Genomic DNA, 17,623 nt, shown 5'->3' on the forward strand with positions numbered 1-17,623 from the left:
TGTGTGTGTGTATGTTATGCGGGTGAGTTTGTTTACGTACGTGTGGGTGTACAAATGACATTCATATTGTGACAAATGCATTTTTCAGTGTTTTTACAAAATTTACAAAATAACAGCTCTCTGACAACACTGTATCTGAATAACGATGCTAATAAAGCACCTTCAAAATTGCATTTGATAGAGAGGAGGGAGGAGAATTCTACAGCGATGGCATGAGAGGAAGAAAAAAACGATGGGAAGTTAGAGGGTTAGTGAGCTAAATGGGGAGATGTGAAGAGCCGTGAGGCTCCTGTTGATCCTCGTGGTCCGTCGGGAGTAAACAAGGGGACACGTGAAACGGTGAGTGTGCACAAGTGTCAGAGCGGATGCAGTGATTCAGCGACGGGAGCTCTGTCCAGAATCCCAGGAGGACTCCGGAGAGGAGAGCTGAACACGGGGAGGGAGAGCGTCCGTCTGAGCTAACGTGGAGATAAGACGTGGAGATAAGGAGGAAGGACAGACATCAAGACGGGTTTATCAGGGAGAAAGAGAACGCCACATCTCATCGGAATCAAGCAGCCACAATCAAAAGCACTCGGATCCAAAACAATCTCCCCTGACACAACAGCGCATCTCACTCTTTATCAGCCTGCTTCCTGTGCTTTTGCATGCTGTGGTGACCCTATACGTACACATTCACACATCAGTTCACATCATCAGACAGATAGTGTCACTCAAAACACACACACGCACGCACGCACGCACACACACACACACACACACACACACACACACACACACACACACACACACACACACACACACACACACACACACACACACACACACACACACGAAATAAAAACACTCACGCTGTCTTAATAACACACAAACACACACATGTGCACACATGCACGCACACACATACACACACACACACACACACATAGACAAAATACAAACACTCATACTCTCTTAATAACACACACGCACACACACACACACACACACATTCACTTATACACACATGTACATAGGCCAGAGAGGCAAGAGAGGTAATTAAATATTAAATCTGTACAGATTCAACAGCTCCTTGCTCTTGCAAGCTACTCTCTACGAGAGAGAAATTGAGAGTGAAATTAATAAATTCTTTTTGAGTGTAGATTTTTTGGATCTGAGGCCATCAGGGGAGATTTTTTGTGTGTTGTGTGACATGAGCAGTGCTTTTGGAAGGGGGGGGGGGGGGGGTGTGGGGGTGTGTGTGTGTGGGGGGGGCAGATGGCTCAGGTGGGGGTGGGGACTCTCAGAGATGTCTCAGGGCTTAGTGTGCCTCAAAAACACCCTGTCAAACCTCTGCTCTGCTTCATGCCCCACAGCCCAACTACAACAACACGAAGGGAGGGGGGCAGAGAAAGAGAGAGAGGGGGGGGGGCAGAGAGAGAGAGAGAGAGGGAGAGAGAGAGAATGAAAGACAGATGGAGGGAGAAAGAGACAGATCAAGGGAGGCTGGAGGAAGAAGAGAGGGAAAAATGGCTTGCTGCGGGTCTTTTAAGAGCATGGCGATGAAGCTGTGGGACTCGGGAGGGGAAGCAGAAGGATGGAGGGAGACGAGAAGGCTGGATTGGCAGGGAGATGAAGAGCGAGCGCTGATGAAAGAGTGAGAGATGTGAGGAGCGACAGAGGCACAGAGAGAGAGAGAGAGAGGGGGGGGGCAGAGCGTGGGAGATTGAAGGAACAGCTTACTTTGGGATGTGTCCCTCAAAGGCGTAGGTCTTGTTGTCCCAGTCATCCGGATCGGGGGAATAGACCTTCCCCAAGATGGTGGTTGGCATTCGTCCTGCAGAGAGGAGGAGGTGGAAATAGATTTAGACAGCTGTATATTTTGTGTAGGGGATTGACTGAGTGCGTGTGTGTGCGTGTGTGTGTGTGTGTGTGTGTGTGTGTGTGTGTGTGTGTGTGTGTGTGTGTGTGTGTGTGTGTGTGTGTGTGTGTGTGTGTGTGTGTGTGAGTGAGTGAGTGTGTGTGGATGTGTGTCTAAGTGAATGTTAAGTCTTTGTTCTACATTTAGATACAGGCTTTTTGAGAGTGGAACAAACATAATGGACATGGGCCAGGATTTGCCAAGAGGAAAAGCTTTTAAGGGGACTTGCACTCCACAGTCAGGTATGAGGTATGGAAACCAGTCGGAGATGTGACCCTGAGCTAATGCTGCTAATCTGGCCCTACCCTAACCAACGCGCAATATCCATTCCCTCCTCATTGTGCTCAGTGCTGATCATACTGGTGTCACTACCATGCTGAACAAAATGTACCAGGATCACAAATGACACATATATACATATTACTCATATAACTTATTCATACCAAGCCCGGTAAAAAGAAAGGAGTCAACGACTATGAAATCAATTTCCTTCTCTTAACAAACATTTTTAGCACTTACCCAAGAATAGTCAAGGGCTATGATGGCATTAAAAACAAAGTCTGAATGGTGCTATTTCAGAATTGGTTTATTGTTGAGTTTTTTTATTGAATTGAATTATCGAACATTTTTACAAGCTTTCCTTTTCTCTCTTACTTCTCGAGGGCATGCTAAGAGAGGTTTTATTGGAACTATGGGAGCACAAGACAAGACAAGACAAGATAAGACAAGACAAGACTTTTCAATGACTTTAGTCTCACCTCTATGGCTATTAATGTAGATCTCCTTCTCTCCCGCCTGGTGGGCATGATCGTTTTCATCTCCGATGGTGACCGTGAGCGTGTTTGTGACTGTCATTGGAGGGTGACCACTATCCGTCATGATGATGGGGAGGAAGAACTCCTTCTGGCTCTCCCGGTTGAACTCGCGCAGGGCGGTGATGGTGGCCGTGCCATTGCCGTTGTCCTGCAGGTAGAAGTCGTTGGCGAGGCGGAACTCCAGCGGCATGGTGAAGGTGAAGGGCCCGCCGTTCTCCTCTGCGTCCCTGTCCACCACGTGCAGCAGCGACGACGTCTGGTTCAGCATCACAATCTGAGGTCCCAGAGCGTTCTCCATCACTACGGGGGCGTACGCCGCCTCAAACTCTGGACCGTTATCGTTGACGTCCACCAGGGAGAGCTGGACGGTGGCGGTGCCGGTCAGCGCGGGCGTGCCGTGGTCCGTGGCCAGGATGACCAGGTAGTGCTGGGGGGCGCTCTCCCGGTCGAGCGGGCTGGCCACTGTCACCAGGCCGGTCTGGTCCACGCGGAAAATGTGGAGGGGGTCGGACTCCGGGGCGATGCTGTAGGTGATCTGGCGGTTGAGGCCGGAGTCCGAGTCGGTGGCGGCCAGCGTGGCCAGGCTGGAGCCCACGGGCAGGTCCTCCCGGACGGGCGGCAGCGGCAGGAAGTGGGGGATGAAGACGGGCGCGTGGTCGTTGCAGTCGAGCACCTCCACCACGCAGTGCAGCACGCTGGAGTACTCCAGGTCCTCCACGCGCAGCGTCAGGTTGAAGCGCTGCTCGGCCGGACGCTCGTAGTCCAGTCGCTTCTTCAGGCGCAGCGTGCCGCGCCGCTCGGCGCGCTGGCTCTCCACGAAGAACTTCTGCTCGGGGTCGCCGGCCACCACGCTGAAGGTGAGCAGCGAGTTCTCGCCGGCGTCGGCGTCCTCGGCCGCCAGCTCCAGCACCGCCGCGTTGGGCTCGGCGCTCTCGGGGACGGCGGCGTGGCACGAGCGCTCCAGGAAGCGCGGCACGTGGTCGTTGACGTCGCTCACGCGCACGCTCACCGTGGCCGTGCTGCTCATGCCGCCGCCGTCCCGCGCCTCCACCACCAGCGTGTACGCGTCGGTCAGCTCGCGGTCCAGCCCGCTGCGCGCCACCGAGATGGTCCCCGTGGACGGGTTGATGGTGAACATTTCGCCGCCGCCGCTCCCCAAGATCCGGTACGTGAGCACGGCGTTCTGGCCCACGGCCGCGTCGTCCAGGTCGGTGGCCGTCATCTCCATGACGGCGGTGCCCGGCAGCGAGTTCTCCGGTACGCTGCCGTGGCAGTTGTCGGGCGCGCAGGCGAAGACCGGCGCGTTGTCGTTGATGTCCCACACGTTGATGATGACGTCGGTGAAGCCCGTGAGCCCCTCGCCGCCCTCGTCCGTGGCCAGCACCACGAAGCGCCAGGCGGCACGCTGCTCGCGGTCCAGTGTCCGCTGGGCGTAGATCTTCCCTGTCACCTCATCAATTATGAACTCACTCTCTGCTCCTTGGCCATGGAGTGAATACCGCAGGGCTTCTTGGTCAGCATCCTTATCTGGGTCAGAGGCAGTTACCTACAACATCAAAGAGAATATTGCCTGGGTTTACTTCAGCACGGCTAACTCTCCTCTTGCCTTTTTTTTTTTCTTTCGCCGGAGCTCAACACTCTTTAATTATTGAAGGCTGCTGACACTGACTCATCCATGGGATCAGTCTTGTTTTGAAAACTAGTTCTCGAAAGCTATTCAGAGAAACTTTCCCCTTTACTCGTAGTCAAAAGTAGTCAAAAGTCTGCTCTCAAATAGCTCGAGAGCCTTTTTTGGTTTGCCCTCCAGTGTCTGCAAATGAATCATTTTGCTTTCACAGAAAATGAAATACCCTAACAAAGGAGTTCAAATGGGCAGATCATAAACACAGTAGATCAGTTGGTAAATATCCAATTAAATTCAATCCAATTTGACTGATCATAATAAGAAAATCAAGCCTTTACTATATTCATCCCCAATTTGCTGTGTGATTGATGAAAATGGCCAGATAATCTATGAGTTTTCCAATGCCTTTCTCAAGTCACATTTGATTTTTGAATACAAGTGATTCTTGCTCCTTACCTGCAGAACAAATACAGGAGAGCCATCTAGCTCCTCTGTCACACTGCCATAGTACTCGTTCATGGTGAACACCGGAGCCTCATCGTTCTTGTTGACCACATTAACGTCCACGGTGGCGTAGTCCTCCCACTTCCCATCGGAGGCCAGCACGTGGAGGGTGTATCGCTTGTTCTGCTCATAGTCCAGAGGCTGCGCAATAAAGATGGTGCCCACCTCTGGCTCCACGTCAAACACCCCACCCGTGTTGCCTGACGTGATCTGGTAGCGGAGCTTGGCATTGGCACCTGTAAGGTGTGGCAGCAGATAAAGGTGGAGGTTGGGGACAGTGCTGATAAGGTTCTGAACTCAACATGGCCTATAAATCTGCTGAGACCAACCAGTTTGGCAAAATCCATAAATGTCACTTCACACACGACAATCATCTTGGCACTTCGGCTCTTTTAATTCCAACACAAATAGCCTAAATAAATGAAAAACTTTGTGAAACCGCTACAATTACTTGGTGAGATTCCAGGTCGGTAAAAGCTAATTTGATGGTTTCTCTGTGAGTCTCAGCTGGCTTTAAAATAAACACTTGATCGTATATTTCAAGCACGGAGGCTCCGAAGGCTGGCTCCGTTTACTGCTGAGGAATTTTTTCGGGCGACGAGAAAAGTTGTGCGTAACCTGAACCCATTTAGTCTCACTTACTCTCATAATTAAGCCCTCGCTTCAAACCCAGAATTTTGTGCAGCCGGTAAAGACATCGACTGCACACGGCTGCCGCCAATTAGGCTGCTTGGTAAGGCACACCAGCACACCTCAATGGGAATCCGATACTCCCTCTGCTTAGGTGAACCAAAGGGAGAAAGCGAGATTTGTTTTCTCACAGGGTTTGGGAGTCTCGAAATCTATGTGCAACATGAAAGGGAGGTAGGGATAGCATGCTTAAGCACACTTCTTTGTGTTTGGAGGCACCAATTAAACAGTGGAATGTCAAAGGCAAACGAATGAAAACATCTTCACTTTTCTTATTAGTTTTTTTTTTCTTTTTTCTCCCTTTTCTTTTTTTCTACTACACTGTACTGCGATTTGATCCCAGAGGAGGCCTTGCAGAGTGAGAGCAAAAATATGTAAACAAACAAAAAGGATAAACAAACACAGTGCAAAGACGTATTCCCATGTGTGCCATGTTTTTATCTGTTCTCCATGGGCTAAAGCCATCCTGCTGACGAAGGGGAAATGGAGGAGGGAAGAAGAAACAATGGGCGGGGAGCCTTCTCAGAAATGACCCTTGGGGTTAAACTTGGAGAAATAACATCTCCTCACACACACACACACACACACACACACACACACACACACACACACACACACACACACACACATTTCACTCGTTCGCTCTCGCTCTCCTAGCCTAATCTGCTGCTCCTGCGCTGAGATGGTTGGCACACTCTACCCCGGCCGATGCTGCGTCGCTCGGTGCCATGCCGAGGCGGTAAAGATGGAGCGTGCCCTTCTGCGTGGCCCAATCATCAGCGGCTCTCCGCAGGCACAGGCAGCATCCAGCTCCGCCATGATAAACGCCCGATAAAACCACTCGCCTCTTACTCCCCTGCCGCAACCACCACCACCACTGGCCTTCCCCTCCACCGCGCCTGGCCTGACGGATAGTCAGCGCACTACAGTAGCACCAGAGGGGGTGACCCCCCACCCCTCCCTTCATGGGCGGATTTATCAGCTGCTGGTTACAGTGGCTGGGGCCGGGGCTGGGGTTTGCTGGTTGAAAAGTGAGTGAGTTACGGCGGGAATAAACAGCAAAGGGAGCCTCGCGACAGGAGGACATTCAGAGAATACTGGCAGGGGGGCTGTCTGTTGCACTTGTTGGACCCGCGTGCATGAGAGTACGGGGGCAGAGGGGAGAGGAGCCAGACAGAGAGAGAGAGAGAGAGAGAGAGAACGAGAGAGAAAATGAGAGAGAGAGAATGAGAGAGAGAGAGAGAGAGAGAGAGAGAGAGATGCAGCTAAGCTGGTGAAAGAGCTTCTCTGGTTTGTGCAGAGGCAGTCTGTGCTCTCCTGAGTGGTACAGGGGGGAAAACAAGAGCTAATGCTTGGGAAAGGTCACCGGGGCTTGGGCGAGTAGTGGAGGAATATTTTCTGCTGCTGCAAACATGGAGCAGGTGGGAGAATTGACATGTCTGCAAATGGAAGAGCACAGCCGCGAGAGAACTGAATCCACAGTATTCGAAAGGCATATATATTCTCCACGTCCTGCTGTGCACAATCAAATATTTAGTTGGTATGTTACATTCCTGGAAAACAGAAGTTCCAACATGCAAGCATGCAAAAATAAACATACATAACAACCATGAACTGATATTTGGCGATGATAACATGAGCTGGCATTTCAGAACTGGCTGACTGGTCCACCTACCTTCATCCTCATCATTAGCGCTCATGGTGACGATGGTGGAGCCAACATCAGCATCCTCGTCGACGTCGACTTCATAGACCGCCTGGGCGAAGATGGGCTTGTTATCATTGACGTCACTGATGAAAATGCGCACATACGCCGTGTCTGAGGGAGAGCAAAAGATTGGGAGATTAAACACAAGCGCTGCTCTTATTCTGTCAACCTGAGCCTCTCTCTCTCTCCTTCTATCTTTCTCTCTAACACACACACACACACACACACACACACACACACACACTCATTTACTCACCCTCATGCACACACACACTCATTCTCTTTCCCTAATCTTATCTCTCTTTCCATTTCATTTGTTTTTCCTGTATCATCTAGATTCTCTCTATTCTCTACACACATCCATGCGCCATTTTCTCCCATTCTCATTTACTTTCCATGCAACCCCCCTATCTCTGCCTCTCATCTTGGCCATGTTTTGTGTCTGATGCCATCAGTAGACAGATGTGGAAGAGGACCCCTGAGGGGCATGGCTGGGATTGATAGGGGAGTTGAGGGTGTGTGTGTGTGTGTGTGTGTGTATGTGTGGGGAGGGGGGGGATGCTGATATAATAGGCTTCCTTTGATATGAGTATCAAAAGGAACATAATTTGCAATATATTTCTGGAGATAAGATAAATTATTTAAGCCGGTTGCAAAAATCGGGCAGTTTAAAACAGTGTTAAAGGAGTCAAACTGTGGGGTGTGGGAGAGGAGACGAGGGGGCAGAAGAGGAAGAACAGCAGAGGAAGAACAGAGCCGGCCCTGAAATTTTCATGCCTCTCCATTCTGACAGTGAGACAGAGGCAGCAGACGCCATGTGTAGATGTGTGGATGGAGGAGACGCGGAGCTTCTGATGCAAGAAGCTGAGGCTCTCACTGGTGAACGGAGCGCTGCAGCGCTGTTTTGCCAACAGTGGCGTGGAACAGAGGCCCCTGTCAGTGGCTGACAGCTTCACTCAAGCTACAGAGAGACGTGGTCAGGATTACACCACTGCAGGAGCAACTCTCCTCCTCCACCTCCTCCTCTTCTGCTTTTTAATCTCTCTTTCTATCTCACTGGCATGCCATCAATGCGTCACTACAGCCCCATCTCAGAGCCACCAATATAGCATCTAAAGACATTAAAGAGAGACTGTCTGTGTGTTATTTATTTATATACACTATATAAACAGTATATAGGGATGTTTGTGCTCATATGCCAATGCAAATGCCAGATATAAATACATGCACACCTGATGTATGTGTGGAGGGTAAATGTATAGTGTATAGAAATACAAATTAAGAAATAGCAAGCAAGAGCCTAAGCCAAAGCATGAGAAGGAAACAGAGAGAGAAGGAACAAGGGGTGAGGAACTGATTCTAAATGGCAACAACACAGCCTGGGAGGAGATCACTGTGAAGCCTTGCCAGTCCTCTTTCTAGGCCTTCATTTAACATTTATATCAGGGGAAGAAATCTTTTTTTCCTTATTTTAATATTTAAGCACTGTTTACACTCAGAAATGTCATAATGAACAAAGCCAGGGGAGACACATTTGATAATCCATGACTATCTGGATAAAAAAAAAAAAAAAACACATTTCCCTCAGATGTAAACACGTGTGCCCTGGCAGAGCTGGTGAGTTGTTGGGATGAGGGGCAGCTGTTGGCCAGAGTGCTGGCAGATACAGATACAGACATACAACCTTCACATCTCTCCTGCGCTCATTAATATGGAGGACTGCTGCTAAATAAATCAAATACTCAGTTTTCAGTTTGTGGTAGTTAATGTTTAACAACTTACAATTTATTCAGAGTGCTACACTTACTGTAACAACCCATAAAGTGTGCGTGAACTGTTTTTCATGCATTTAAAAAAAATGTGAAAATAACCACATCATAACCAATCCAAGTGAATCACATTAATTGATTTAGTAGGGTAAGGCTGGTGTTGTCGAATTCATAATAAATGGAATGGAATAAATGGATTTAAGCTGTTGGGGGTGTGGAGCTAAACCAGACTGTGGTGATCACTGGAGCCAGGCTTACCCGAGTTGGGCTGCCCATGTCTGCCCGGCCTAGCTGACTCCCATCCATCCACTGACTTCACCTCCAGCAGGTAGGAGCCCTTGGTCTCGCGGTCGAACACCGCCTCTGTGTAGATGGAGCCCACCTCGGGATCAATGCGGAAAAACTGATAGTCCCCACTGCGGTCGTTCAGCAGAGAGTAGGATATCTGTGGACAGGAGGGTGCACGGTGGTCAGAGAACAGGGAGAGAAAGAGGTGCAGGGTCAGAAGCGTGTCCATTTTGTTCTGACATATTCAAGGTAGTTCAGGAAATTCAACTGAAGAACTAGAGGGCTTGGAGAAGTGCAGAAGTGTCTGGGTTGAACTGAACTGAACTGAACTGAACTGAACTGAACTGAAACTACTCTCAAACACACACTTATGATTTACCTACCATCATGAGTGTGACCCCTGAATGCCACTAAGGCACTTTGCCAACCCATTTTTAACTCCCACTTTAATTAAGTTGTACAGGAGCCGTGTGGGTTCATGCTCTATCCAATAATAATAACCTAGGGGGACCCCTCAGTCTGTGCTTATTTTTACTCTCCGTCACAAAGACATATTGCCTCCCAGTTTGCAGGTAGCAGGAAAATCAAGACCTATTCACCTGAGAAACAATGAGCCCTTCTGAGTGCTGCGCCAAAAGCTTGAAATGACAACGAGGTGCTCAGGCTGATTCTGAATGGCCCCCAGCGGCCTCAAATAGCAATTATCGCATACAATTCATTGAGCGGCCGCTGTAAAACAGCACGACATGTTTGATAAATGGTGCCCCGCTGTCTGAATTAGCACAAATAGTGAAAATAAAAAGCTGAATTAAATGTAATGCCATAATAAAAAGCTTGTAGGGGGTCAGGTTATTAAAAACAACTGGCATCTTCAATGGACAGAGAAGGGGGGAGCAACTACATTAGCATTTACGCCCACAAATGATATTCATTATCTAAATGTGAGAATGCATAGTCGCTATGATTGAGTCTGCTATTGAGAGACTACTGAAGCCAGTGAAACTAATTAAGCAGCCAAGGACAGCCTTGTGCTCGTAAAGCATTCCATGTAAAAAAAAGGGCAGATGAAATCCAACCCACACTATCCTTGAAGTCAAATCAATTATCAGACAAACATCGCGAGGCTCTACGGTTGAGAGAAATGTCATGAACACTGTGCATGAGAAGAGATACAGAGATTGAGAGAAAGAGAGAGAAGGAGAAAAAAAGAGACGTTTTTTAAGAAAAGGAGCTTATTTGCACAGCCTTCTCTACACATACACAAGGATAGGCGGGTCATTAGGTCAGTACTGAGAGCCTATAGACTGCACACGTAGACCTGACTAGGCGTATTTTCTGTTTTTAATGGATTATTACAATAGCACCTCAATCTAGGAGTCACCCTCACATACATATACACTGAGGCCTGCCGAAACAGCACACTTCAAAATAGCAAAATTATGTGAAGTCGAAACATTTATTTATGAATGCAGTACACGCATACATCTCCATTGCAAATACATTAAGATAAACAGTCTTTGTAGCACATAATTTTGAGAAAACACTGATAACTTCAAAATGCGAATGTTAATTGGGTCTGTGTTTCTAATTAATCTCTTATGCAACCATCTATTGCGTAACTAATATGATACAGGAAATGAGTTTGGGGCAGGAGCACATCGGAGCGGGTCATGGGTGACACGGAGATTTCCATACAGCTGATACTGCAGTTGGTAGTCTACGCTGTTTGGACTTGGAATGAGGAATGAGGGCTGGAGGAAACAGGCGGGTTTGAAAAGTGGCCAAGGAGGCTGCTCACACATTGATCAACATGTGTCTTGGTTGAGCCATCTCAGATCACATATTTGAATTGCCACCCCCACTTCATTTCCACTAGCAACCACCAAATGGATTATTAAGCAGTCGAAGACAACAACAGTTTAGTCATTTGTGTATTTCAACTTGTTTGTAGCCTAGATGCCATTACCCTACAATATTTGCAGTCTTCTTAAACTGCCTGTTTATCTTTCAGATAAGTTTGACATCTAGCAGTCTCATACAGCCACCAGGCCTGAGATGCCCCAGACACCAATAACCTATTTGACACCAGACAAAAGGAAATTGGAAAAAAGAATGCCATGGACCCTATTTGTATTTATTATTCCTTTTCAGTTTGAACATTGCTAAGGGCTTCATTTGATAAAAAGCACAGGGATACTTGAACTTTGCATTTTTTGCAGTGTTTTTAGTTTATTTTGCATGACAGTGTCATGGATGGAGCCCTGGTTCAGGAAAGATTAGTGACTGTCAGTAAAAGCAGGTGTATCTTCATCATAAAATACGTGATAATACTGAGTTTTCCATACATACACAAATCTAGGCGGGAAGATTCCATACACAGTAGCCTAACCTCACATAATAAAGCATAATATTTTACTTTCTTTCCGTTATTCTTTACTTCTCCTATGCGTCGTGTGTGCTATCAGTTGATTATACTGTATAATGAAGATGGAGGTCTTCACAGGCCAAGGGCTGTAAGACTGAGGGGGAATTACACACATGTAGGTGAACACACATTCTGGGCTGTCTAATTAACTGCAATCTGCCATGATTCTTAGCTGCTGGAATACATTTTCCCTCTAGATTATCTTCAATTGGAGGACGTGGATGGCTGCAAAAGGATTGCTTCCTTCTCATGCATTTGAGTGGTGAGATTGTGGGATGCTCCTGCTTGACCTACGGCTTACAACTCCTTCCTCATCCCAAATGACTTAGACTTTGACATAGTCTGGCTGCTTTACATAAATGTGTTCAGTATCTATGTTCAGTCCCTATTTGCTATGTTCCTAAAGGATAACATAGTGGTTAGAGAAGGTGAGTATCATGCAGAGGGTCCTGCGTTTGATTCTTGAGAGTGGTGAATACCCAAGGGGGTATTGGCGGACGTTCGGAAAGCATACCACCTATGGGAGGGTCTGAGGCTAATACATGACCATGAGCATTCCATTGACCCCCAATTAATTTTGGCATCACAAACATGTCATGAAACATCTAGCACCTAACATGAAGGAACAAACTCCTAGAACCCTCATCAGCTGTTGTAGGCTTGTCCAAAATACTATAACGTAGATACATTTTCTATATTGTTCTGATGCGCATAGACTATTGTAAAGTAAAATACTTAAGGCATACAGGTACAGTATGCAACAATACATTTGTTTATAATACATTAACATACAGGTATGTAACAATACATTTCTTTATGATAGTGTTTATGAAGGTCACAGTGTACTGCTTTTAATTATAAGATTTATTTCACTTGACTAAGCAAGGATTCATGACAATAACTGCGGAAATCATAGATAAGCTTGACAGTGAGAAAATAAGAGTCTTATGCAAGCTACTGCCTATCCAAGAGTCAATTATTTAAGATCAAACAGGAGAGCATGCTGAGAGAGCAAAAGCAAACTGTGTAACATCACCATCCAATTTATGCTCAACTAGCCACGTCAACGCAATGCTAATATTATCACACAAAGCAGCTAGGCTCACAGGGATTTATAATCTTTATTAACTTAATCAGCAGAAAGTAAAATCAACCTTAGTCCTAATTCCTCTGTTGTTGAGCTCTAATATAGTGGGTAAAAGCTGATAATAGCTCATTAAAACATGAGTGTTGTCCAGTTTGCAGAGGAATTTGATCTCGGCATGTTAGAGCATGCGGTCAGCTTTACTCACCTTTCCGTTAAGGCCGAGGTCCAAGTCGTTGGCCGACACCTGCAGCACCAGGGTCCCAATCTCTGCCCCCTCGGTCACGGAGGCCTCGTAGATGGATGAGGTGAAGAAGGGCACGTTGTCGTTGACATCTGTCAGGCAGGAAGCAGGAACATGCAGCAGTGATTTTTCATCGTTTGGCTCACTCGGTTTTCTCTCTCTCTCTCCCCCTCTGCTTGTCGTCAGGAGGGATTTTAATAAGGTTCTAAGGCCACTCTCCCCTACTGAATTACAAAAGCTTTTCAGCTGTCACAGCTTTATACACCACTGGGTATCCTTGGCTAAACATTTGTTGACAGTGATGAATAGGAGCCTTCCAATGCAGCCACAAGAGACTCTGAGGGACATCAAAGGCCCCTTGTTGACTCTAAGGAGCGGATTTCTCTTTTTTTTTCTAAAGCTTTTAACAGAATCCTTTTTTGTTAAGAAAGGAGGTGGAAATTATCCTCTGCAAAAGGTTACATGCTGTCCTTCAGTCACTCACCACAAACTTAGCGCAACCTTTACTTTTGAAATGTAAATGGATGTGAATATTTGACATGTTGCCTCAAATGAGCATGCATTATCAATGTGGTACTCACTTGACACAAAACTCATCAAGTGGGGCACAAACTAAGAGTGATTTTCCTCGAAATGCTGTTCCGGTGAGACATCCTAGGACAGCTCATTTCAGGTCAAACCCTTAATGGGCTGACTGACTCTAATCTCTATCTGATGGACTTGAGGGTTTTCATTTTCTCAGTGTAAAAAGTCTTAATCCATGAATTAAACACAAGGGCCAAATCCATTACAACCCCTTTTTCTCCCCAGCAGCCGACCTCATCTGGCCTCTCACTCCTACTGTAGATCTGAGCCCCCTGCAGTGGGCATTGCTGCGGTCCAGATTAAGAAGAGAGCACAGGAGGCAAATGAGGTAGGGGGCAAAAACCAGGCAGATTAATTATTCCTCCACGGTCTCTAAAGAACCATCAGGACTGATTAGTTGAAAGAACTTGTGTGAGAGATGCACTTCAAGAGATAGAAAAAGGGATTGAACGGGATTGAAGGGATTGAACGGTGGTATGTCATGAGTCATATAGAGACGCATCACATTACTCTTATGGTGCTATTCCAAAGGGCAATATTTTCTTGGGGAAAGAGTGAGGCTGTGGCCATTACCTGTGACGTTGACGTAGACCGTGGTGAAAGCAGCGAGGGGCACAGCGGCGACATTCTGGGCACGCACACGCAGAGTGAAGTGGCGAGTGGTCTCGTAGTCCAGCGGCTCGGCCACCAGGATGGAGGCGGAGCCGTCTTCGCGGTTGGGCGTCAGGTAGAAGCGCACGGGCATGTTGGTCTCCGGCACCATCCCATCCTCCAGGTTATAGGTCACCCTGGGGTCTCCCAGCGGTGAGGTGGCTTTGACCGTCTGCAGGTTTCACACAAGGACAGGAGATGTCCAATTTACACAAGCTGGAGCTGCCTGAAGCCCAAGCAATCTAAATGCATATTTGTGGGCCAACAGAGGCTGCATGTGGTACAAATTACCAGCAGTGAAATATGATAATTGTTATTGAAGCCCTCGTTAAAACCAAATTTTGAAAAATTGCATACTTGGTTCAAAATGAATACAGCCCTGTGGCTTTGTGCGTGGTCAGACATGCATATTCATTACCGGTCATCCCATATGTGAAAACACTGGCAGCAGACGAGGCAGTTCGACGGAAAGTAAACCTCCCTCCTAATCATCTGTCTCCGCTCAAAAAGTGAGCGAAGCAAACATCTCCTTGCCCTAGCAATTAAAACGGGAAGCAAGCTCCATTACACCCCCAGCTAACAAGAAAATAAATATTTTTTACAGTCGATCCATGAAAGCAATACAAGTCACTCTATCTGTAGATCCATCCTTCCCAGTCCCAGCAGTCTCTCCCTCCTTAAATAAAATATTCATCTGCATTTTTAACAGCCTTAATAGCCCATAAAGGAACCAGAGAAACTCTGGCAAATTAATTTCCAATCCTGAAGCAGAGGAGTGGTTTAAAAAGAATGAAGTGGGGGTAAGAAGTCGGAGTAAATGGCCATTAATAATCCAGGGTGAGTGATTGGTCCTCTCCCCAGTCTGATGGAGGGGGTGAGGCAGTGCTTTTAAAAATAGACACCCTGCTGGACTAGGGGGTGGTGGGTTGGGGATTGGGCTGTGTGGGGTCGGGTGGGGGGAGAAGAGCCTGATGGGAATGGACTGTCTGAACGGAGAAGGGCTGTCCCAGGACATTAAGGGCACATGGAGAGGGGAAGACCAAAAGTAAGTTCTCAAAAAGCTCAAGATCACTTTCTGCAGTTGAAGTGTATTAACTGTGAAAGTCAAGTCAACTGAATATTACCACAAGCACACACACTCAGTACCTGTTATTATCTGCAAGGTTAAGTCTGAATGAGAGACCCTCAGCAGAGCAAGGCAGAAAGGCAGCAGTTTTCCACACGACAGCTCGTTACGACAATCATGGGTTACCTCAGAGCAGAGTCATGGTGATCAGTGCCACATGCATTGTGTTCAGTGTAGAGGTTAAAGCGGACCTCACACACAATGACACCACTGCGTTTTGAAGCACATTATGTATAATGCTTTGTGCAGTGCAATGACCAGCAGAGCACAAATCACTTAGTATCTGAGAGGGCCGCAGGGCTTTGGTCTTAGGGAATATGATGCATAGCTCTATGCAATGCATTTTGCACATCATGGACAAAACAATAGCGTAAACACATTGGACGAGCAACCCACCATACAATGTCAGCACGTTTTAAATTGCTATTTTTATTCAGTCACACACAGCCTTTTGGAGTGCTTGAAGCACACAAATAATGGGCATAGTGGCAGCGATGGGGCTCTGAGCCCTGTTTTAATGGCCAAGTAATCCATAGCAAGGACCGGAAGGTTGTCAGTTCAAACTCCAGACGGGATTTGTTGCGCAGCTGAGCAAGGCACTTAACCCAAATTGCTTTTGCTAAATGTCCTCCCATAAAATCGGCCATATGCAATTCGCTCCGAACAAGCTCATGAGCTAAATATTACACCAAGCATGTGGCCTTTGGCAGCAATAAGGCTGTGCTGTAAAAAAAAAGGTGTCCTGTTATTAAAAAAGAAGTTGTGTTCAGACAGCTAATGCCTTAGCCAGGCTGCATGACGTACCACTACGGGTGTGTCCCTGACGGTGTTCTCCGGTAGGACCACCTCATAAGTGTCCCTCTCCCACTGTGGGGGCTGGTTCTTCACGTTGGTGATGGTGACCGCCAGCTCGACTGAGCTGCTTCGGTTTCCCCCGTCTGTGGCGAAAATCTGCCTGCTGATGTAGGATCTCTGCAACCAAAGGAACACGTCAGTCAGACTTCACTTTTCCCCTTCAGCACTTAGAAAGTCTCTCTCTCTCTCTTTCTCTTTCTCTTTGTCGGCGTGTGTGTGTGTGTGTGTGTGTGTGTGTGTGTGCGTGTTTCCTCTCTGGCACCTTCCAAGCACTGATGTCAAAGTGACACCCCCTCTGCTGGTTTACAGTTTACAGCAGCCGTGTGTATGCGGGACCCTCACACACACCAGCGCCTGGCTGCCTTGCGGCCACACCAGTTACTCCCAGGCACAACCGCTCTGTCTGGACCACTGTCACCATGGCAACAGCCTCACACTGGCTCTGTGTGGTAAACATGCCTTCGGATCATGAGGCAGATTGTGCATAAATTTGGCATCCACATGACACTACTTAACAGACAGACAAATAAAAGCACCGCCAAGAGTATCCCATGCTGATAAACATTCAGTGTAGCCTGTAGGCAAAGTTACAAGCTAGACATATGTATTCAAATCAAGGGAGAAGTACTGCACTAAGCAACAATTAGGTAACTAGGTGACTCACATGTAATTATATGTAAGTGCATTAATTTCTGTGAACAGACCTTGGAGTCCATTTTCCCGCTTATTCCACTGTTGCCACATGCATTGTGTTAATTTCCTGTTGAACGTTTTAATAGCTAAAACTGTCTTGTTTGTAGAACTAATTTCTTCCGACACATATCAACTAAATTCTCAACTTGCAGGACAAACTGCCATTACTAGTTCTAAATGGATGGTTGCTACGGCCAAAAGCCAGTCGTTAGTTCTATCTCTCCCGTTGTCAGGCAGGCATATCCCAAGATTCTGATGAACTTTAGCTTTGAAACATCACTATTTTACTTAGCCTGCTGTCATCCATCTAGCTAAAAGCCACCTCCGTGATATGCTACAATGTTACTATGTTCTGAACGTCTGCATTTTACAGCTCGGATGCAACGTGACGGTTAATTTAAACTTCGCAATGAGTTTGGCGAATTAATATACAAGTGTGATACGGCCAAAAAAATGGATCTACTTCATAGGTGTGCAAATAACATACGGTTAATGGTCGTTCTAAATTACGTAGGACAATGGGAAATTCAACCAAGCAGTGGAATATATATATATGGTATATTTATATATATGGTCTGAACTCCATGTGGGACTGACTTGTGCCTGATCCTGCTGTTTTAATACAGAGTTAGTTCTGAACCAGATGGAACTGTACAAGAACA

At 47.0% G+C, this 17,623-nt stretch overlaps 1 protein-coding gene across 1 annotated transcript in view; it reads right to left on the bottom strand.

The window, feature by feature from the left end:
* Nucleotides 1-17,623, bottom strand: part of si:ch211-186j3.6 (neural-cadherin) — a 163,405-nt gene that overhangs the window by 67,413 nt on the left and 78,369 nt on the right. Inside the window, 8 exon segments of the mRNA XM_042062681.1 lie at nt 1,723-1,816; nt 2,659-4,261; nt 4,796-5,079; nt 7,209-7,352; nt 9,269-9,455; nt 13,016-13,143; nt 14,210-14,459; nt 16,218-16,385. Of these exon segments, the coding sequence (XP_041918615.1) occupies nt 1,723-1,816; nt 2,659-4,261; nt 4,796-5,079; nt 7,209-7,352; nt 9,269-9,455; nt 13,016-13,143; nt 14,210-14,459; nt 16,218-16,385 (2,858 nt within the window).

Source organism: Alosa sapidissima, chromosome 14 (assembly GCF_018492685.1).
Source record: "Alosa sapidissima isolate fAloSap1 chromosome 14, fAloSap1.pri, whole genome shotgun sequence".
In the NCBI taxonomy this organism is placed as follows: Eukaryota; Metazoa; Chordata; class Actinopteri; order Clupeiformes; family Clupeidae; genus Alosa; species Alosa sapidissima.